Source organism: Mesoplodon mirus, assembly GCF_964341445.2.
Source record: "Mesoplodon mirus genome assembly, chromosome: 8".
NCBI lineage: Eukaryota > Metazoa > Chordata > Mammalia > Artiodactyla > Ziphiidae > Mesoplodon > Mesoplodon mirus.
The window spans coordinates 40,040,947-40,064,811 of NC_138984.1; the positions used below are offsets into that span (position 1 = coordinate 40,040,947).

The 23,865-nt window shown below is 37.3% G+C and overlaps 1 protein-coding gene across 1 annotated transcript in view; it reads left to right on the forward strand.

Moving 5' to 3' along the window:
• DNAH7 (dynein axonemal heavy chain 7) overlaps positions 1-23,865 on the forward strand; it is a gene marked incomplete at its 5' end in the record, with an annotated part of 243,326 nt that overhangs the window by 140,124 nt on the left and 79,337 nt on the right. Inside the window, 6 exons of the mRNA XM_082630414.1 lie at positions 6,397-7,269; positions 9,270-9,499; positions 12,350-12,680; positions 14,894-15,240; positions 16,820-17,000; positions 19,423-19,608. Of these exons, the coding sequence (XP_082486540.1) occupies positions 6,397-7,269; positions 9,270-9,499; positions 12,350-12,680; positions 14,894-15,240; positions 16,820-17,000; positions 19,423-19,608 (2,148 nt within the window). The remainder of the gene's footprint in view (positions 1-6,396; positions 7,270-9,269; positions 9,500-12,349; positions 12,681-14,893; positions 15,241-16,819; positions 17,001-19,422; positions 19,609-23,865) is intronic.

Below are 23,865 nucleotides of genomic sequence, written 5' to 3' on the forward strand. Positions count from 1 at the left end.
AAAAAAAAAAAAAAAAAAAGGTTAATATTTTTAAAATAGGCAAAGAATATGGGAAAGTGGGAGGAAATTTTTCTCTTTTTAATATATAACTAATATGGTTATTTTAATTTTAATTAATGTAGTTAGGAAATCTAGAAAATGGAAATGTACTGCTATGTTAAAACCATGTGTAACAGAGACATAAATTTCAAAAAGGCTTTACAAAATTCGATCTTTGTAGGCTTTTTAGATCTACAGTTTGAATTTCTATATCCTCACACATTCAAATATATGCCCAAGTGAAGGTCCATTCCACTCAGAAATTTCGGCCACAGCAAGGTCCCTAAAAGTGACTCTTTGGAAAAGTATGATCTGAAGATTCCACTGTAGGTCACTTAATTGCCTGAGTGGGATCCATATTCTGGGACATGAACACAGGCTGTCAGCCTGGTAGGCCACGTGGGTGACAGAAATGTGCTGAAAGGTATAGAGGGAGAGTGGAGAGAGGGGAGGATGTCACTGACTTCACTGAAGGAGCACATTACTTAAGACAGCATTTGGTCACGGGCCAAATCTTCCTCTAGGAAGCATCTCATATTCTCCACCTCGGGAACTTTGCCCTTGATATTCCTTCTACCTAGGACACTCCTCCCATTATCCACACGGCTTGCCCGCTTACCTCCTTAAGATCTCAGCTCAAATATAACCTTACCATAGAGGCTCGTCTTAGACCAACTCTACACGCTATAGCTCTTTATCCCTTGTCTCGCTTTATTCTTCATAACACTGAGTGTCACTTGACCCCATCCATATTTTTGCTTACTTATTGTCTCTACTAGAACAGACGCTTTATGACAACAGCAGCTTTATTTATTCACTGCTTTCCGCAATGCCTGATACATGACAAGCACTCAAGAAATATTGTCAAATGAGTGCATAAAGGGAAGAAAGAAGGCATCTTACTATCCATAACATGCTTCGTCACGTGAGATTATAATGCTTTGCTTTCTTCCAATCATGAGAGCAGTTCCTATTTGCTGTTGTATATTTGTGGTATGTACAGTTAAACTTTTTAGACTTTTTCAGATTCTGTCCTGCCTCAGATGTCAGATTACTGAGTTTTGACAATGGCTGTTGAGCTCTTTGGGCATTTAATAGGGTTCATAATATAATAACTCTTCATTTTTAGTGATTACTTCATATTCATATAGTGTCATGAGTTTAAGTCCTTGGCTCACAACCTTGAAATGGCACCTGACTTTGTGGGGAGGAATTTGGAATAAAAGTCCGGCAGTCCATAGGACCTTGTATGTGTACCTTTCCCCAGTTTTTTCAGGTTACCTCCTGCTCTCACCTTTGTTCACCCACAACACAGGCCTCCTGGCTTTTTTCTGCCTGGAATGCTCTCCCCTAGGTATTGACCCTCTGGGCTGGCTCCCTGCTGCCTTTGATCAAATCTCTCCTTCTCTGCGAGGCACAACGACCACCCTAATTAGTGCTGCAACCTCACATCCCACTAGCAGTTCCAGTCTTGCTTGACTTGCTCTGTTCTTCTTCTTTCCGTAGCAGTTCCATAGCATGTATCACCTTCTAACCTGCTGTACAGTGCACTTGTTATGTTTGTTGTCCATCTCCCACAGGTGGCCTGCCGGCTCCTGAGGGCAGAGGACTTTTTTCCCTCACTGATTCGTCCACAGTGCTAGGCACACTGTTCTCACCATCTCAAACAATATGAAGTGATTGAGCTTAACACTCTTAACTTGTGCTTTATTTCTATTTACTCAAAAAGATTTCACTACTTTAGGTGACTGTTTCCTCTCCACTCAATTTTACCAAACTAAACAACCCAATATAATTGCACTACATGATTTTTGAGATATGAAACTGACTTACTACTTTGCATTCCTTTTGGCTTCTGCATTGCTCTCAATCGTTAGTTGCCTAACATCTGGTTTGCTTGTTAAATATAGATAGCACAAGCAACCCAAGAAAACATAGCTAAATTGGGTTGCATCAAAGTTAAAATTTTTCATGTTTCAAAAGACGCTATCTAGAAAGTGAAAAGGCAACCCATAGAATGGAAGAAAATATGCAAATCATGTATCCGATGAGCGTCTAATATCCAGAATACATAAAGAACTATGACAAAGCAATAGTGAAAGACGAATAACCTAATTTAGAAGTGGAGAGAGGATTTGAATAGACATTTCTCCAAAGACGTTATACAAATGGCCAATAGGTACATGAAACAATGTTTAACATCACTAGTAATTAGGGAAATACAAATCAAGATCACAGTGAAGTACCCCCTAACACCCAATAGGATGGCTGTAATTTAAAAAAAAAAAAGCAAAAGTGGATAATAACATCGCTTGTGGGAATGTTATATGGTGCAGCTGCTTTGGAAAACAGTTTCGTAGTTCCTCAAAATGTTAAACATAGAGTTGCCATATGACCCAGAAATTCCACGCCTAGCTGTATACCCAAGAGAAGTGAAAACATAGGTGCACACAAAAACTTGTACATGAGTGTTAGCAGAAGTATTCATAATAGCCAAAAGTGGAAACAACTCAAATATACATTAGCTGATGAATAGACAAACAAAATATGTGTGTGTGTGTGTTTATATACACACAGTGCAACTATATTCAGCCGTAAAAAGAAATACTGATACACGCTACAACATGGATAAACCTAGAAAACGTTACACTAAGTGAAAGAAGCTAGACACAAAAGGCCACATATAATATTTTCTCATTTATATGAAATGTCCAGAATAAGCAAATCCATAGTGACAGAAAGGAGATTACTGGTTGCCAGGGGCTGTGGCGGCATATGGGGTGGGGATAATAATAAGTGACTGCTAATGGGTACAGGGTCTCTTTTTGAGGTGATGAGAAAGATCTAGAATTAAATGGTGGTGATGACTGCATAACTATGTGACTGTTCTACAAAAACCATTGAATCGTATGCTTTAAAAGAGTGAATTTTAGCATGTGTAAATTATGTACCAATTAAAGCAATTTGTAATCAAGACTTTGAGGCAAATGAATTCAAAGCACAAATACAATATAAATATGCCAGAAATTCCTTCCCCTGCAAAGATTTAGATTTATAATGGAAAATTTTATGTGTCAACTTTAAAAAATATAAGGGGTGGCAATGGAATAATAGTCCCCTGTACGGAAGAGAGGAGGGCAGATATCAGCAGATGTGAGAGTGAGGGAGCTTGTTAAGGTATTGAGAATGTTCTATATCTTGATCTTGGTGGTGGTCACCTGGGTGTAAATATGTGTAAAAATTCCTGGATGTGTACACTTAAGATTTTTGTACCTCGTGTAAGGAAATTTTTAAAAAGAAAAACAAAAAGATCTTTCCAGTCGCCATCCTCAAAACTTTTAAGCCAGCAGGTCCAGAGTGGGGCCCTAGATTCATGTGTGTTGACAGTCTCTGAGAAACACTGCCTTAGGTTCTTGCTAAATTGCAGCTAGATAATAATATACTTGATTCATGCTTAGACACTGATGCCCAATATGTGAGGTTATCTTAGTTTCCTTTTTCTCATAAGAAGGAGGAGGTCTTCGGTATCTCAATCCGAGAAAGTGACTATTGTCATATGTTGGGAAACTCAATTGTCCCATAGAGGAATAGCTTATGAACTGGGAGGGTGGGGGAGTAAGTGGGAGGCTTTAGTCATACCATTTGTGTAGCTACTACTGTTAGAAAAAAGGATGACACTATTATGTCAACCAGACAACAGTGAAAACACTAAAATCATTACTCTTTTTTTTTTTTTACATCTTTATTGGAGTATAACTGCTTTACAATAGTGTGTTAGTTTCTGCTTTATAACAAAGTGAATCAGTTATACATATACATATGTTCCCATATCTCTTCCCTCTTGCGTCTCCCTTCCTCCCCTCCTCCCTATCCCACCCCTCTAGGTGGTCACACAGCACCGAGCTGATCTCCCTGTGCTATGCGTCTGCTTCCCTCTAGCTATCTATTTTACATTTGGTAGTGTATATATGTCCATGCCACTCTCTCACTTTGTCACAGCTTACCCTTCCCCCTCCCCATGTCCTCAAGTCCATTCTCTAGTAGGTCTGTGTCTTTATTCCCGTCTTACCCCTAGGTTCTTCATGACATTTTTTTCCCTTAGATTCCATATATATGTGTTAGCATACGGTATTTTGTCTTTCTCTTTCTGACTTACTTCACTCTGTGTGACAGACTCTAGGTCCATCCACCTCACTACAAATAACTCAATTTCATTTCTTTTTATGGCTGAGTAATATTCCATTGTATATATGTGCCACATCTTCTTTATCCATTCATCCGATGATGGACACCTAGGTTGCTTCCATGTCCTGCCTACTGTAAACAGAGCTGCAATGAACATTATGGTACATGACCCTTTTTGAATTATGGTTTTCTCAGGGTATATGCCCAGGAGTGGGATTGCTGGGTCATCTTATAGTTCTATTTTTAGTCTTTCAAGGAACCTCCATACTGTTCTCCATAGTGGCTGTATCAACTTACATTCACACCAACAGTGCAAGAGGGTTTCCTTTTCTCCACACCCTCTTCAGCATTTACTGTTTGTAGATTTTTTGATGATGGCCATTGTGACTGGTGTGAGGTGATACCTCATTGCAGTTTTGATTTGCATTTCTCTAATGATTAGTGATGTTGAGCACACTTTCATGTGTTTCTTGGCAATCTGTATATCTTCTTTGGAGAAATGTCTATTTAGGTCTTCTGCCCATTTTTGGATTGGGTTTTTTGTTTTTTTGATACTGAGCTGCATGAGCTGCTTGTAAATGTTGGAGATTAATCCTTTGTCAGTTGCTTCATTTGCAAATATTTTCTCCCATTCTGAGGGTTGTCTTTTGATCTTGTTTATGGTTTCCTTTGCTGTGCAAAAGCTTTGAAGTTTAATTAGATCCCATTTGTTTATTTTTGTTTTTATTTCCATTTCTCTAGGAGGTGGGTCCAAAAGGATCTTGCTGTGATTTATATCATAGAGTGTTCTGCCTATGTTTTTCTCTAAGAGTTTGATAGTTTCTGGCCTTACATTTAGGTCTTTAATCCATTTTGAGCTTAAAAAAACCCAAAGTTAGCAGAAGGAAAGGAATCATAAAATCATTACTCTTGAACACAATTAGGCTGATTCCAAGGCAGTTTGTAATAATTACATTTATCAGTTCTGTAGTGTTTTCACATTTGCTGTCATTTCATTTTTGCCATGCATGTGTGAGATTTGTAAGACAGGTATTATTACTTCCATTTTATATGGTGAAGAAGCTGATGCAGACAGGTTTAATGTTAGAAAGTTTAATGCATTACTTCTTATCGTGTTTATTAGTCTACTAGTGCTGCCATAACAAAAATGCCACAGACTGAGTGACAACAGAAATTTATTTTCTCATACCTCTGGACGCCAAAAATACAAAATCAAGTTGCCGTCAGTGTGGGTTTCTGGTGAAGTCTCTCTTCCTGGCTCACAGAGGCCCTCCCTATGTCCTCACACGGCCTTTCTTCTATGTGCCTGCAGGTAAAGAGCGAGAGCTCTGGTGTCGCTTCCTTTCCTTGTAAGGACAGCAGTGCGTTAGGATTAGGACTCCACCCATATGAGCTCATTTAACCTTAATTACCTTCTTAATGGACCTCTCTCCAAATACAGTCACATTAAGGGGGTTAGGACTTCAACATATGAATATGCAGGGGAACATAGTTCAGTCCAAAACAGACTGCAACCAAGGGACATTCATACCACTCTGAGGAAATAGTTATTTTATGTAGCAAGCCTGATTAACTACTTTTTGCAGTCCCACAACATGTGCAGATAAGCAGAGATTTATTTTAGTAGATTGCCATCTGCAATTACTTACAACAAAACTAAGACAAATTTGCCTTCCACCTAAGACATTCCCTCTTTATCTAGAAAATGTACTTTTATAAAAAAAAATCTATTGATTTGACAACAATTTTCAAGATGTTATCTGGCTGAGAAAAGGAAAAGATCACTTCAAGGGAGTTGCAAAACTCTAGATACCAGTGCCCATCTCTGTTATCTATGTCTGAGTGAGCAGCAAATGCGGTCACTTACCTTCTCTAGTCTTTTTTTTCTCTTCTCTAGTCCTTAATGCTCTTTGCATATCTATAATCTACTTCAGTTCCCCCAATTTACCTTTATTTATTGATAACAGTGTAACTGTGTATTACTCCAAATATATATGGTTAAACTTAATATTTAAAGTGAATATTATTATGAGCCAGTCCTCGTTTGGATATGCTTTTAATAAAACCCATAGAAATTTCTTGAGAGCACTTTTTATATTACTTGAGATTAGCACAGAAATGAAACTAAAAAGAGAAGTCAGTTCTTAAAGCTGCTTTTTAATTATTATACAGGTGCTTAGAGTGTATTACGATCGCCTTCTGGATAATGCAGACAGAAGTTGGCTGATCAGCTACATTCAAGAAATCTTGAAAAAATGTATGCATGAAAATTTTCATGAGCTTTTTCAAAGTTTGGATTTTGATAATGATGGAGTGGTGGAAGAAGATGACTTACACAGCTTAATGTTTTGTGATTTCCATGATCCCAAGAGAGAGGATACCAACTACAGAGAAGTTGCAGATGTAGATGCTCTCCGGGTGATAGTAGAAGCTCACCTAGAAGAATACAACAATATGAGCAAAAAAACCCTGAACCTTGTCTTATTCCGATTTGCCATAGAGCACATCAGCCGAATTTCCAGGATCCTGAAGCAGCCTCGCAGCCATGCTCTTCTGGTTGGTGTTGGAGGGAGTGGAAGGCAGTCTGTCACCAGATTAGCTGCCCACATGGCTGATTCTTCAGTTTTCCAGGTTGAAATCTCCAAGGGCTATGGTAATTCTGAGTGGCATGAAGACTTAAAAGTGATCTTAAGGAAATGTGCAGAAGGGGAGATGCAGGGTGTCTTCCTGTTTACAGATACTCAGATTAAAAAGGAGTCATTTCTAGAAGATATCAACAATCTACTAAATGCTGGGGAGGTTCCGAATCTCTTTGCATTGGATGAGAAGCAGGAGATATGTGATAAGATGCGTCATTTAGATCGCCAACGGGATAAAACCAAACAAACTGATGGAAGCCCCATAGCTCTTTTCAACATGTTTATTGATCGCTGCCGCAACCAACTGCATGTTGTCCTTGCCATGAGTCCCATTGGAGATGCATTTCGGATTCGTCTGAGAAAGTTCCCTGCTCTTGTTAACTGCTGTACCATTGACTGGTTTCAGGTATTGTCATGTAAATTTTAGATAGACTTCTAGAAATTTTGAATCTCCATCATGAGCATGACTTATTTTAGAGCCCCCCACCAAATTGTAGCTTAGCAGAATTTCCTGATCAATAATAATGTATTTTATGAAATTATAATTCAAAAATCATTATAATAGAAAAACTTCTTATTGCTAGTGTATACAGTCATTGACATCAATTTATTGTAGAAAGTTTTAGGATAAAGTTATGTATCAGTCAGGTTCCTGACAGGGAACAGAGAGCACCCTGGAAGGCCTCATTGAGGAAAGTTGAATGAGGGGACAGTTCATAGAGGTATAGGCAGGATTAAAGGAACTTGAGAGGGATGGTCAGGCAGGAAGTGGTGGAGTGTAGCAAGAAGATGTTACTACAGCTGGGTAAAAAAGGGAATAAGGAGGAAAAAGTGGTAATGGAACTTGGAGCAGTGGAAGTAAGAATGTCTGATAGGAACAGGAACCCAAAACCTAGAGCTCAGCTTTGCTAGAAAAGAAGAGGGGTAGAAATGCCTCTACCTCTTTTTTTTTTTCCAGTCTCTTTCCATTAGCAAACCCAAAAGGATGTCAAAAGGAAGAAAGCCCCAGCGACCACTTTTTCTAGTAAATTTCAGTATCAGGAAGTGCAGAGCAGACAAGGGGGTGGGGTAGGAAGTTTGCAAGCTGTGGCAGAGATCCTGTGAGATCTAACACATAATAATTTTTGACCTTGGGGAATTTACATAGCCCCTTTGTTCCTCCATTTCCTGCTAAGATTAATTATTTCACGGAAAACATATTTATTGAACTCTTGCTTTGTAGCAGGTCTTATCCTAAAGCTGGAGGTGAATAGGAAAATGAAATAGACTAGACTAGGCTTCTGCTTTCCTTGAGTTTGCTTACCTACTTGCAAATTAGTGAAAAATAATTCATCATACAGGGTAGCATGTAGATTTTCTGAATCAGTGACCTTTACGAGGAAAGATGAAGGAAAAAAAGTGCCAGTTCTGAGAGGATCTGGTAAGAGAATAAATTAGTGAAGACAAGGAGCTACATAGAAGGAATGAACGGTGTGAGAGAAAATCAGGGTGACAAGGGCACAGTAACTAAGGGGGAAGTCATAGAGCTGAGGTCAGAAAGGTGGGAAACGCCAGATCAGGTAGAGATTTACAAGTTGGGCTTTGGATTTTATTTTGAATGTGCTGGGAAGTCTTTGAAGGATTGTAAATTGAGAGTGTGAAAAGAGCTAATTTGCCTTTGATAAGATCACTCTGGCAGCTGCATAGAGCACAGAAGCAGAGAGACCAGTTAGGACACTGTTGGAAAACTCCAGGAAGATGGTAACAGAGTGTTGAACTGCGATGATGGTTGTGGGTATAGAAAGAATGGAAAAGATTTGGAAGCTATTTTAGGGATGATGCCCATAGGACTTGCTTTTGGGATAGATGTAGGATTGAGGAAGAGGAGAGGGATCAAGGATGACTGGCTTGAGCAACTGGGTGTATGGTGGAGATGTTGACTAAGTTGGGGAGGACTGCAACTATTTGGGGGGAGATAAGAACCGTGTTGTAGACTTGTTGAGTTTGAGATGGTTATAAGAGAAATCAAAGAGGTAGTTGTTGATCTAATTCTGGAGTTTAGGGGAAAGGATAGTAACATTTACCTCAGACAATTGTTGGGAGAATTAAATGAGATAATAATAGTAGAATGCACACAAAAATAGACATTCTGTAAATTTAGTTCCTTTTCTCTTCCTTGCTCCTGCAATACTCATGCCCAATTTCTCTAACCCCTGAACAAACCATGAAGGGTTAATATTGCACGCATTAGTTACTGGCTCCCTGTCCTAAGGGGTCAAGTACTTGGGGGAAGTTCCTCATGAGTGTCTGTCCCACCCCATCCCTCATGTTTTCCCCTGCATTTCCACCATCTGTGAAGTACCGCAGTAATAACAAACTCCTGTCAGTAAATTGGATCATGTGCTAAAGCATTTATCTTAAATTCAGTCCTGGCCTGAAGATGCACTACAGGCAGTTGCCTCCCGCTTCTTGGAAGACATTGAAGTGTCAGAGGAAATACGAGATGGCTGTATTGAGTTGTGTAAAAGCTTTCACACTTCTACTGTAGATTTATCGACATCCTTCTATGTTGAACTTCAAAGATACAATTATGTGACTCCTACCTCTTATCTTGAATTAATTTCTACCTTCAAACTGTTGTTGGAAAAGAAAAGGAGGTAAAAACAAAATTTCTTATTTCAAAGTAAGCCATGGTGGTTTTTAAAACATTTGTGTGGACAAAAATGACATAGCAATGATGTGGTAGAGACTTATTTCATATATGTATATACTGTGAGTTTTGTTATATCATTAAATGATTTACTCCACAGACATTTTTAGGATAGGGAACAGGGCTTATTCTTTTGTGCAGATGCATTGCCCAGCACAAGATAAATGCATAATCATATTTGTTTAAGGAATGAAGGTGTGCCACTCAGAGCTGTGGTAAGGCTCCAGGATACTTTGACAATGCTATTGGGTAAACAACACTAGTGAGTAATTTTTCTTTAATAAGTAATTAGATAATAAATAAACCTTCTCTTTAGGTATTGAACAGCTGAAACCCAGAGACAGCCACTCAATATACATAACCAGCTTTCCTTCTTTAAGTAAACTCTTATTTCAAAACATCAATACAAACATCAATAAACTTATATGAGTTTAAGCAATTTTTTATATTGCATTTGTAATTTTTAATATTTTTATTTCCCTCTTGAAGTCTGATTTAACAAACTAAACTTTCCCAGGTACTTAAATAATTTCTAAAATCTAGTAAGCTAAACTTATACATATGGTAAGCCTTAAGTTCTTTTCAGTGTTTGACTACTGTCTAAAAACTTAATGAGATTTTTTTACTTCAAAGCACAAATTAGCTCTGTTGATCAATTACATAACTTATATTGGAGTACAAGGCTGGTCTGTTCATCTAATAGACCAAATTCTTTTAAATATTAAAAAAATACTTAAAACACCAAATGTGCACAGATTCCTTGACAAAAAAATAATACGTTTAGTTTTTGCATATTAACTATAGTTCATTCTAACTCTTCCTATGGCTAACTCACTATCTCAGGCACTTTGAAGTTCCTTTTCTCGTATTGTCCAAGATGCTACCTAGATACTGCTGGGAAACTCCTTAGCCGTATTTATAGTGACTTTTGTAATGCCTTCCACAGCAGGAGTGTCTTAGCTTTCCTATTCATCATGGCACACACCCCGTGTTGAATCATACCAATGGCATTTTTCCCATCTACCTAGTGAAATCTGCAAGTCCCACCCAAGGCTGCTACATGACTTAGCTGAATTTTACTCTTTCTTTGGCTGCCATTTTATTATTTTGTTCCATGTAGATCTTAGGATCTTTAACCTAATGGAATCTTGCTTTTCTCCCCCCATATTTTCCCATCCAGGGAGATCAAAACCACTTGGGGAGTCTGATTAATTTGGGGGTATCACTCATCTTTCTGTTTGATTATATGCTCACAGTATTTAAGGCCATCCTAACTGGAAGAAAGATTATAAAAATGAGATACAAACTTAGAGAAAGGTTGAAAGTAATAGTTTTCTAGGCATTTTTAGATATTCTTGTTGGCCTTTCAAATTTCCTCTTTTTAAAAATGTTCTCTTTTACCTCAACTAGAATTCCCACCCTGTAGTTATTCTTCCCTTAATAGCTAAAGTCTTTAGATCTCCTTATAGCCAGGTAGTACTGTAACCTCGAAGCAAGTTATCAGGTTCCCTGCCAAGAAACCAGTGTTTTAGCCAGCAAAGCATCACATGGGATGAACCACCACACTGAAATTGCTTCATGTTGGCAGGAGTGAGACCTTTCCAGCGTTTGCTCCACACGGTTTCCGCTGAAACCAAACTCACAAATAATATGGTATCCTCTATCCAGTCTCCTCAGTTCCCATTGCTGTAACATGTTTTGCTCGGAGGGAATCACAAATGCCAAAAGTGTAGCATGTCCTGACTTGTAATGTTTTTTTTCCCCCTATGACAGCCTTTTCAGTTTTCCAGCTCAAGCCAGTTAGGCACTCAGTTGAAGAGTGCGCTTCCACCTTTAGACAGTTATCAGGTTGGTTCGTTACCTACTCCAACCAACTTTTTGAAGAGAATTTCTAAAATGTGTCACCTTTTACTTTGAGACATTATGGCATCTCAAATATTTAAATTGAAACAAATTATAAAGGAGAGTTTTCTCTACTCATAATGTATAATTATCTCTAGAACACATATGAATGCAGATAAAAATTTAAAGTATGTTAAAATATTACATTATTTTGAATCAATTATTATTACCTTATAATAATTTTGCACCAAAAAAGTGTTGAGCTTTATTCTCTATTGGCCACTTTTATCTTAAATTTAAAAATTCCTATTTCAAGATACTTAACACATCTTAAAATTATATGCCACATTTGGCAGCATTCAAAATAATATATTTTGGGCACTGAAGTCTATTTAAAATAACTGATTATAAAAAGATTTTAAGGAACAATAATGTTGTTGGAATAAACTTCCTAAGGTGACTAATTGTAGCGGCACATCATTCATCTTGGTATAGGAGGTTCCTTGCCTTATACTTAGTGTATTTATCTTTTGAATTTGTTATATGCCTAGATATTGTGTCAGGTACTGGAAATACAAAAAATCCCAAGACATACTCTCTACTTTTAATTGCACACAATCCAAAGTTCTAGAGTTTATATTTTTTACAAAATTGTTAATATATGTGAAAATCTTTCAAACCACTTTCTTAAAATTGAAGTATACCTGATTTACAGTGTTGTGTCAGTTTCAGGTATTAAGCAAAGTGATTCAGTTATATATATTTATAACTTTTCAGATTCTCTTCCATTATAGGTTATTTACAAGATACTGAATATAGTTCCCCGTGCTATACAGTAGGTCCACTTCTTTAGTTATGCCTTGAAAAAGCCTGAAAAGCTCAAGAACACCTAATTTTTTTCCTTGAAGGAGGAGCTAGAGCCTGACACCTAACCTTGTTTTATCTTTGCTTTCAGTGAAGTAATGAAAATGAAAAAGAGGTATGAAGTGGGTTTGGATAAACTGGATTCTGCTGCATCTCAAGTAGCCACAATGCAATCCGAGTTAGAGGCTCTACATCCTCAATTAAAAGTTGCTAGCAAAGAGGTTGATGAAATGATGATGATCATTGAGAGGGAGTCTGTAGAAGTTGCCAAAACTGAAAAAATAGTGAAAGCTGATGAAACAATAGCAAATGAACAAGCTATGGCTGCCAAAGCCATCAAAGATGAATGTGACGCAGACCTGGCAGGGGCCTTGCCCATATTAGAATCAGCTCTAGCTGCCCTTGACACTCTCACTGCACAGGTAAGAACACAGCCACAGGCTTGCTAGGAGATGCATCATCATAGCTTAAGAAAGTACTTAATATTGTGGGCTACAATCTAGTCTGTCTTTCCAAATTAGTCTCCACATTTAATGCAATTGAAATAATTTTCAAATTGGCAAAAAGATTCACTCATTCACCTGGAAAAAAAGAAATGTACATGCATGGCTAAGACAATTTTGAAAAAGAAGCAAGCTTCCAAATGTTCTAAACAACCATACAATAACTGTTATTACAGGAATTTTGCAGAGCAACTTTAATCAACGGGTATAAGACCCAAGTACATATTTTGATGCTATGTGCACTTATTTCATATTTAGACACTTGTAATTGGACTATACCTTACAGTATATATGATAAAGTGTTATGTAAGTGTTTGTCAGTTGTTTTTTGTGATACATAATATGGCTTATAGTGTTATATTTTATAATAACATGTCTAAGCTTTGAAATTTATTAAAAATTAAGGGGTGAAAGTGAACATTTCAATTAAGAAAGATAAAGATGAATTTTTAAAAATAAATAGTGGGGCTTCCCTGGTGGCGCAGTGGTTGAGAGTCCGCCTGCCGATGCAGGGGACACGGGTTCGTGCCCCGGTCCGGGAAGATCCCACGTGCCGCAGAGCAGCTGGACCCGTGAGCCATGGCCACTGAGCCTGCGCGTCCGCAGCCTGTGCTCTGCAACGGGAGAGGCCACAACAGTCAGAGGCCCGCATACCGCAAATAATAAATAAATAAATAAATAAATAAATAAATAAATAAATAAATAAATAAATAAATAAATAAATAAATGGTGTTGGGAATCTTGGCTAAACTTTTGGGTGAGGTAAGGGAGAAAGTGTTAGATCCTTTTGTCACACATTACTCCAAAATAGATTTCAGATTGAAATTTAAATATAAACAGTTATATTACTATAAAAATGGTTGAAAATGTAGGTCAGATGTTAATAATCTTGGAATGTAAACTAGAACCTAGTATTTCTTTGGTATAAGAAATCAGGAACAAAAAAACACTAAACAATATTCTTCGTAATGTATATGCTCTTTCGTATTTTTCATAAATAATAAAAAAATTTTAAAGTACTGAATTTTAGTACCTAAAAACCAACACATTTTGTTTGATATAAACACCATGGACAGAACTTTAGAAATGCTGAGGAAAAACTTTTCAACTATATGGTAAACAAGATATTAATATGCTTCTATGTGAAAAAGCTCTTACAAATCAATAACAAGCTCTAAGATAAGATAGTAAATGGCACAAAGAAGTACTAATTCACAAAAGAGGGAATACAAATAGTCAATAAACATACGAATACAAAATGTCAATGAACATATCATTCCTCATTTGTATTTAAAGAAATACAGATTAAAATAAAATTTCTTTGGCCTGTCAGAATGCCTACCAGTGTTGCTAAGGGTGTATGTAGTAAAACAGCAGGCACCCTTCTGCTTTCTGGAGGGCAGTTTGTCAATATTTGTCAAAAGCTTTAAAAAAATAAAAGACATTAAGACTTTAATTCAATATGGCAATTGTAATAGTAAAAAAGAGAAAAAGGCACAGATAGGGTATTAGAATTATGGTTCTTATCTATGCATTGGAAGGCTGTGCAGCCATTAAAAATGATGTAAGTGTTTACCAGCATGAGTGGATGTTCACTATGTATTGTGATTGAAATAGAACAGATTTTAAAACAGCGTGTATGTTAAGTATACTATGATTCCATTGGTTAAAATACAGCATATACACTGGTTTATAGCATATACATATGAAAAATATATAGAGGAATATAAAGGAAAATGTTTACAGGAGCTAACTATATATAGTTTGTTTATAGGAGACATTCATATGTATAATTTCTCTGTGTTTTTCTGTTTGCATCTATGACTTTTATAGCTTTTCAGAAGCAACAAAACTCTTACTTTGTGACAGCCAAACTCTCTGTCATGTGTCTTTGAAGTAGATTTCATGTCATAAGTAATCTCATATAGGGTATCTTCCCATTACTCTTTTTTGTTTGTAACTTTTCCTTTGGGATAAACTTCTCAACACTTCTTGACACAATTCTATCACTTTCACCATTTCTACCCAATGAACAGTGAGTTTCTATCTTATGGCTTAGTTTGAAAATAGGAACCAATTACAAGCCACATGTAAACAATTCTTTTTTAATAATAGCATGTTGTTATTTCAAGGACATTACAGTGGTAAAATCCATGAAGAGTCCTCCCGCTGGTGTCAAGCTTGTTATGGAAGCTGTATGCATCTTGAAAGGCATCAAAGCTGACAAAATCCCTGACCCAATGGGTTCAGGGAAAAAAATTGAGGATTTCTGGGGTCCCGCCAAAAGACTTCTTGGTGACATTCGGTTTCTACAGTCACTTCATGAATATGACAAGGACAATATTCCTCCAGCTTACATGAACATCATAAGAAAAAATTATATTCCAAATCCAGATTTTGTTCCAGAAAAGATTAGAAATGCTTCAACCGCAGCCGAAGGTCTGTGCAAATGGGTCATAGCAATGGATTCGTATGACAAGTAAGTACTAACAAAAAGAAAATGAACTGGTGTGTTTTATTTTCAGGTTGACCATTTAAATAATATAAAGAGATACACAGGTGAGAGGGTCCTCAGAAAACCCTGTCTAATGCCTGTTATATGACATATTTACTGGAGGAAAGACTATACCAACTAAATAGTATAATACAATGATACTCCAACTTTTTGGACTCAGGAACCCTTTACATTCTTAAAAATTATTGCAGACCCCAAAACCTTTTTTATCTACCATATTAGAAATTAAAACTGAGAATTAAAAAAAATATTTACTTCATTTTTAAATAGCAATAAAAAACTCCACATGTTTACATAAGTAACTTTTTTTTAATCCACATTTTCAAAAAAAGTTGTGAGAAAAGTGGTGGTGTTTCATATTTTTGCACATCTCTTTACTATGTGCTTTAATAGAAGACAGCTGCACTCTCAGATCTGCTACTTCATTCAATCTGTTGTGGGATATATTGTTTTGATTGAAGTATATGAGGAAAATGCAGCCTCACACAGATGTTTAGTTGCACAAGGAGGACCTCTTGGAGTCCCTGAAGGGGAGGGGACATGTCTTGGACCACATTTTGAAAACCACCCTTATCATACATTCTTTGTTTAGACAAACAGCCATCTTTGATGATTGTATGAGAAATACTAATATATAAAACAGAGTAAAAAATTTTGATTATTTCTTCAAAACAGGAACTATTACTGGATGTCTTTCAAACTCATAAACAGTTTGAATCATTGTACATATATATTACAGGCTATGTATATTTTGGACCATGATATATTATGTTAATGATAAATTTTAATTTAATGTTTTATCATTTATTTAGAAAGATAACATGACTTAATTCCATTTTCCAGATAAAAGAGAATTTAGATCCATCCTTTTTCCTACATAATCCCTTTTTTTTACCAACATACATATTTATAAGATATCTGGTTTTAGTTAGGGATATATTCTGAAATTTGAGAAAAGTACAATATAAAGACAGGAGTGTCATTCTTAGATGTATTTAATAAAACTGGAAGAGAAAAAAAGAGTTGGGGAACTGAGGAAGTGGGTGGACACACACAAAATCATTTTAACTATTTTGAGATGAAAATAAAATAGTTAGATTAATCCATTTAATTATTTAAAATAATAAAAAAATTTTTTAAATGAAGGAGTAAAATGATGTAAATAAAATACCCTTCTTCTCATCATAATTAAGCCTTAACGAATTAGGCTAGTTTCCACAAACACTGCTCTATTTTACATGTATATGCTTATTCTCCTTTTCCAAAATCACTGAAATTGACATTGGTGACAACTGAATATTTTATTTTGGGTAAAAAAATTACTTATTTGAAAACATTATGTGTATTTGATATCTATTTTAATAGTCATGTTTTATGTGCTGAGATCAGGTTTGACTGATTCCTAAATGAAATATAGAATATAGAAATCTGTAGGTTATACATGAAGATGTGTTTTAGTAAGGATATTAGAAAAGTAAATTCAGTGATGGAAAGTACACTAGAATATTAAACGTATTTAATTTTCCAATTGTACTTTTGGCAGAGTGGCAAAAATAGTAGCTCCCAAAAAGATAAAATTGGCTGCAGCTGAAGGGGAGCTTAAAATTGCCATGGATGGTCTCAGAAAGAAGCAGTCAGTGCTTCGGGAAGTTCAGGACAAGCTGACCAAGCTTCAGGACACACTCGAACTAAATAAACAAAAGAAGGCTGACTTGGAAAACCAGGTATAGGATAATACAGACAAATATGGGCAAATCCTCAATTATTCTAAATAAAAATGATGTTCATGCTGGCACAAACACAGCAATCCTGTTTTCTTCCTGGTCAGTGGTTGGCAAACAGTGGACCACAGGCCAAGTCCACCATTGTCAGTTTTTGTACAGTCCACAAGCTAATAATGGTTTTGACATTTTAAAATGATTATATATTAAATGATTATATAAGTACCTATATAATATCCTCATTTTTGCCTCTTGGTCCACAGAGCCTAAAATATTTACCTTCTGGCTCTTTACCCCCACAAAAAGAAAAAAATTGTCAATAATCTCTGTTGTAGATTACTAGAATATTGAGCTAGATTATTTAAATCATTCTTCATTATAAGTGAGAAAATGGAGAACCAAAATGTTAAGTGACTTAGGTTATATAAGAGTTAATAACTGATTTTCTTTGCTGTACACCTGAAACTAACACAACATTATTAATCAACTATACTCCAATAAAAATTATTTTTTAAAAGAAGAGTTAATGGCAGAGCTGAGATTAGAACTCAGTACCCAGAACCATACATAGCGTGTCCACTGAAAATGTTTTTAAGACTAAAACCATTGTTCTAATATAGTGATACCATTTGCAAAAATTAATTGCTAGAGTCTGATTGTGTTCCAGAAAAAAGTCAAAATATTTTATAACAGTTAACATATATTGAGTGCTAATATGCAAGACACTGTTGTTCTGAGAGCAATGTATATTATCTCATTGATTCTCACAAAAGCTTTCTGAGGGAAGTAATCTTTTTGAACCATTTTGTAATAACTAAAGCACAGAAAAGTTAAGCAACTTACTCATGGTCAATGCAGCTTCTAAGCTAAGATCCAAACCCAGGCAATCTGACTCTAATAGCTATGCTCTTTCTCACTGTACTAGACTGCTACTTTCTGTAGGATATGTGCACAAATTCTATGTTTGTGCAATATGTGACATTGTGCTAATCTTAAAAATGTGACCTATTATTAGGCATGGGTTCCAAGTGATCAGTTTTAGTTTAAATAATGTAACTAAAAAATGGGTATGTGGTTGCTCACTGTAAACATTTTTCAACTGTGTTGTATGTTTGAAATAACTTTTCATAATAAAATGTTGGAAAATTATGGTAATGTAAATTGCATGCATGCATATATCTGTATTAAAAATCTACTTTTGGAAGAGAAATTTTGGCTAAAATATTTTTATTTGGTGGTTTCTGATGGCAACTTTATTATAGTCCAAGACTTGATTCAACATTTTAATATTGTTGAAAGAAGAATGGGTGAAGAAAGAAACTAGGAAGCAAAAGATATTAAAGAGGGAAAATTAAGAGAGAAAGGTTTTCATTTAGGAAGTATCAAAAATATTACCAATTTCATACCTTCTGCTTTTTTTAAACCTATCTTTAGATAAACTGATACAGTATTTTATATCTTTTAATCTAAAAACATTTATTTAATATAAATATTGATAGCATAAGAAAAAGTATAAGCCAAATTCTTATTCCAAAATAATCTAAATGTCTCTGCTTTTATCAATTATTTACTTCCTCTGTTCATGTAAATTATTTCATTTTGAACTTTAAGATAACCTTTACTTAATCTTGTCATCTTCTAAGAATAATGATGCTAAGTCACTTAAAATTAATCAAAATAATTCAGGTATTCTATTGGAATATTGCTATTGCATGGGTTGAAATAGCTTTTCCCAAAGTTTGCCATATTCATAATTACCCTTCCTCTTTTTTAAAATAACATTGCTTAATTATGTATAATCAAACTTGGTTGACAGTCTTATGCACAAAGTAGGCTGTCAGCTATTGATTGATGTCCTAATTTAAGGTTAATTGCAAGTGTCTGAGTAGGTTGACACAATTTAACAACTTGAAAATTGTGCTTTGTAAGTAAGCATAAATTATTAAAACTTTTAAACATGTAACCTTTAAAATTATCATTAAATCAACGACAAGTTAAATGAGGGGAAAACGTTCATAGAATATTTAAAATAAAATGCATTTAGATTATTAAAATGGAGGGGAAACATCTATATTTGCAAGAGGATGTCCTTTATTACTTAATTAACTTTCAGTGTCTCATACTGTAGCTCATTTCCTTTAATAGAGCTATTCTTTGCATTATATGATAAATATCTGTTATGAATTTCACAAATTATATTAAAGTACACATTTTATTATGAAAAATATTCTAAAAGGTCATGGACTTGCCGGTCTTCGTAGTTAGATATTGCACATTTTTCTTTTGGAGTGTTAAAAAGAATAAATTCCAGGCATGTTTGTAATGTAAAAATTTATCCCTGAGGGTAAAATCTTGCAGAAATTTAAATAATTTTTTAACTTATTCTCCTTGTAGATGTTGATAAAAGTTTACTTTTATTTTTGAGGTTGACCTGTGTAGCAAAAAGCTAGAACGAGCTGAAAAGTTGATCGGAGGCCTTGGGGGTGAGAAAACTCGCTGGAGCCAAACAGCTCTGGAGCTGGGGCAACTGTACATCAACCTGACAGGGGACATCCTCATTTCCTCAGGGGTCGTCGCTTACCTCGGAGCCTTTACATCTAACTATCGACAGGTAGGGAGTACTCATCGACCTCTAGGGTCTCTTCCTGACCCTCCCATTACACTCAACATTAATCTTGGGGTTTTTTGTTTGTTTGGATTTTTTGGTAAGTACAAGGGAGAAAAATGTTTTCAAGTGATTTCTAGTTGTGTATTTTAATTATTCAATAAATTAGCTTGGTAGCCAAAAAAGTGCTATATCAAATACTCTTCTAATTGTTTTAGAAACAAAAAGATCTACTTTAGAACGTGATGTGAAATGGTAGGCTCTAATGATAAAATTTCAGTTCTTAAACAAGTATAAAGGTATCGGGATATATTGGGGGGCTGGAGGGTGTTTAGTCAACTACTCTCTATGAATCTCAATAATAAATCATTTCCAAATGACTTGAGAAACTGAAACTTTATGGGAGGAAAAGATGAACCTACCTAAAACCCAATTGATAAGTGGCTTCTTTCCTAAGAAAATAAATACCAGGTTCCCTGCTTCGAATTCCCACCCCTTTGACGGATTCTGCCTCCTTGATCCAACTCCTAACCCCTACTTCTTCTCCCAGCATTTTTGTTCCACTGTTCAGTCCCTTTCTCAGTGAGACCCAGCACATTCTTCAGCTCTCTCTAGGAGTACAACCCAGGACATGGCCCTGTCAAAGCAGGAGGAGAAATTTAGAAAAGTTGAAAGGAGAAGAGGCAATGAAAATAAAGAGAAGAGAGAAATTTGAAACATTTGGCAATAGCTTCTGGTGTCAACAGAGGAGAGAAGGAGTAAATGAAAACCCACTTCTGTGTGTGGCTTTAACAAGTTTCACAAAGCATTCGCTTTGCCCGTGGTCTCAGTTGAGCTTCACTTGAATTCAGGGCTTTCGCTTAAGTAGGGTTGATTCTTGGTGGCCACTGTTTTGGTTTGCTTGTTTGCTTTTAACCAAACTAGTTTAAAATCCTCACATTGATCATGCTTCTGTCTTTAGTCTTTTGGGTTCTGGTAGCCCTTGTCCTCGTGCATGACTTTCGTATTCTTCTTAGCTTTCTGTCTTCATTTGTGTCTGAATGACTGTCTGCAGTTATGGCATTGACATCTTGTAGTTCAGATAATTAACTTTTAACATGACACTATTTACCTAGTCATAGACTTGTTTGCTCGATATTTTCAGAGACTGAGGCTTATAAAGATTAAGAAAACTGCTCAGAACCACACAGCTGGTTAATGACAGAGCAGAAATGAGACTTGTTGTCACCTGAATCCTAATTTAGCCCTCTTTCTACTCTTCTTTTTTTTTTTTTTTTGCGGTACATGGGCTTCTCACTGTTGTGGCCTCTCCTGTTGCGGAGCACAGGCTCCGGACGCACAGGCTCAGCGGTCATGGCTCACGGGCCCAGCCGCTCCATGGCATGTGGGGTCTTCCTGGACTGGGGCACGAACCCGTGTCCCCTGCATCAGCAGGCGGACTCTCAACCACTGCGCCACCAGGGAAGCCCATCTACTCTTCTATGTCAACTTGGAAGGATGGAAGTAGTACCTGCAGAGCCTCTTACACTCCTCTGTTGGTTCCCAACATACCCCCGGGTGTCTGCACTGGCTCCTGTTGAGCATTCCAGTGCCATGCTGGAAGTCACCAGCCAGGGCCACTCCTCCCAACCCAGCCCTCTCTGACGACTCCTTCCGAAGCACTGCATCTTGCTTGACTCCCCAGTCACCTGCTTCCACCAGAATGGGGGTTGCCAGTTAGACCACTGCACAAATGCTTCAAGGAAGCATTGAGACCTGAACTGAGACCTTGAAATTTATGGACAGAAGCAAAGCAACACTAAACTAGACACAAGCTCCAAGCAAAGCTCATAACTCCTTCTGTGAACTCATGTCCACTGTCCCCACCCCTGATTCAAGAGGACACCTTACCCCGTCCCATCTAAGAAGGCTTGAAAGCAATTTTATCTCTTCCTTGCTTTACTGTAGCAACCTAGGCTTTTACTTAACTAATCTCTAACGTTATTGTTCCTTCCTTTGAATTCATTCTCTGAATCCTGCTCTGTAATCGTCTCTTTTATCTATTTCTCCTGGGTCAGGGCAGCTGGCAGTTTACGCCCCATCAAGTTTCCCATTCGATTCTAAGCACAAGGGTAATAGTGGCAACGTCAGTGTTCTGCCCAGATCCCCACCTGGTTTCCTGTGCTTTCACGTCCAACAACCAGCACCTGTGGCTTTTTTGGCAGACTTCCCTTGGGTTCTTAGAACTCATTTTGTGCAGTGCTTGGAGAGCTAAAATTGGCTGGGAATTTACTGCCCTCTGAGGCTGGCCTTAATGAAAGACTGACAGAGGTGAGAGCCTGAAGGTCTGTCTCCCTTCCTCTGGTTGGAACAAATGCAAGGAATAACTTACACACCCTGTAGGAGTAAGGTGTAACCACCTGTGCAGAACTTTGGCTGATCCCTCACCTTTTACTGGCTTCTTCCTGGTCGTTATACTGCTTCTCCTAGTATCCCTTCCTTAATAAGTCATTTCAGATAAATCTTCATGTCAGAGTCTGCTACTGGGAAACCCAAGTAAGACAAAAAGGCTTTAAAACAATCTTGGTTTTTTTCCTAACATCAAAGTCTCTGGATACCAAGAGCCTGCAGTAAGTAGATCCCCTCCCTCTAAGCTTGAGTCTGAGTAGCTGTCAATTATTCATCAACCCCTTTGTAGAGTTTCTGGCACTCCTCATGATAAAACGTAGAAAATTTCCATTCTCCTAGCATAACTGGGCCCACAGTATTCGATTGTAATGCCCATGCCTATCTCCAAAACAAAATCCTACAAAGCTGTAGGGACATACAAGCCCTGGAGTTGAATTAATTTGAACTTTCTAAGAGACCTTTTCCTACCAGTAATCAAAGTCAAAACTGCTTTGGTGGTGGTAATTACTTTCACCAAGATGGCACCCTTAGTGGTCAATTTTCCATTTCCACCAACTATCTTACCACCTGATTACCAGCCAAGGTCCTTGGCTTGTATTTTGAGATGCTTATTCAGAGGCCCTCATGTTCATTTCACTTATTCTCTGCTGCTACACCCTTACAGATGTATAATTGGCCGCTTAAATTTCTAAGCCAGAGTTTATCTGTGATAACATACTACAGCTGTCAACTATAGATAGCATTCCACAGCAACTATGGCTTTCATTTGCCCTACTTCTTCCCCATATCACTGGCTACGATGCCCATACCAGCATCAAGCTGTATCTGAGAAAACCTTCAGACCTCCCCACAAAAGTCTTCAGGCCAACGAAAAATCAAAACATGTCCATAGGAACTGTGTACTAGGAGCCAGAATCAAACTGGAAATGCTGTCCTGGTGCCAACAACCAAACCAAGTAAAAACCCAGATGATAGTCATTAAGTACTCATGTGTGTGCTGTCTTAACTCAAGTTTTGTTTTTGTTTTTTTGCGGTACACGGGCCTCTCACTGTTGTGGCCTCTCCCGTTGAGAAGCACAGGATCCGGACGTGCAGGCTCAGCAGCTATGGCTCACGGGCTGAGCTGCTCTGTGGCATGTGGGATCTTCCCGGACCAGGGCATGAACCTGTGTCCCCTGTATCGGCAGGCGGACTCTTGACCACTGCGCCACCAGGGAAGCCCTTAACTCAGTTTTGAATCATGGTTAACAACTCTGAATTCCCTTCTGTGGGCAGTTTGCTAAGCCCTCACGCCAACCATTTCCCTTTTCAGGCTCTAATAGTCCTGGGTTACAATAGGCACATATCCAACTCCCAGAGGCTCCCATATACCTAACACCCAAGGACGGCCCCTTCTTCCTGGTGCCTGTGGAACTAGTCAAAAGACCCAGTCATCAGGAAGCCCTGGAAACCTAGCTAACTCCACCCCACTCTGCTTGACGTTTATAAACGGCCCCCTACAGTTCCACCTTGCTGTTACTCTGTGTCCAGGTGCAGCCTCCTGTGTATCAGCTTTCTCTCATTTGGAGCTGTAAGTAACAAAGAGTTCTGCCTCTCATCTGTAGGAGTGTCTTTGTGTTATGGCCCACCATCCAAGGAAGCTTTAATCATACCTAAGATCATATAATTAGGAGACAGAAGCCTGGCAGACAATGCCTTAATCAAAATAAAAATATCATCCATAAATGGACAATTTGAAATCATGTGCCACGGATGAGATGCAGTGAGAAGAACACAGTATTATTTCTGTGATGTTCCTGCCAAAGGTACATAACCTAAATTGACTCATGAGAGAACACCACACAGAACCAGCCGTGGGGCATTCTACAGAGTAAC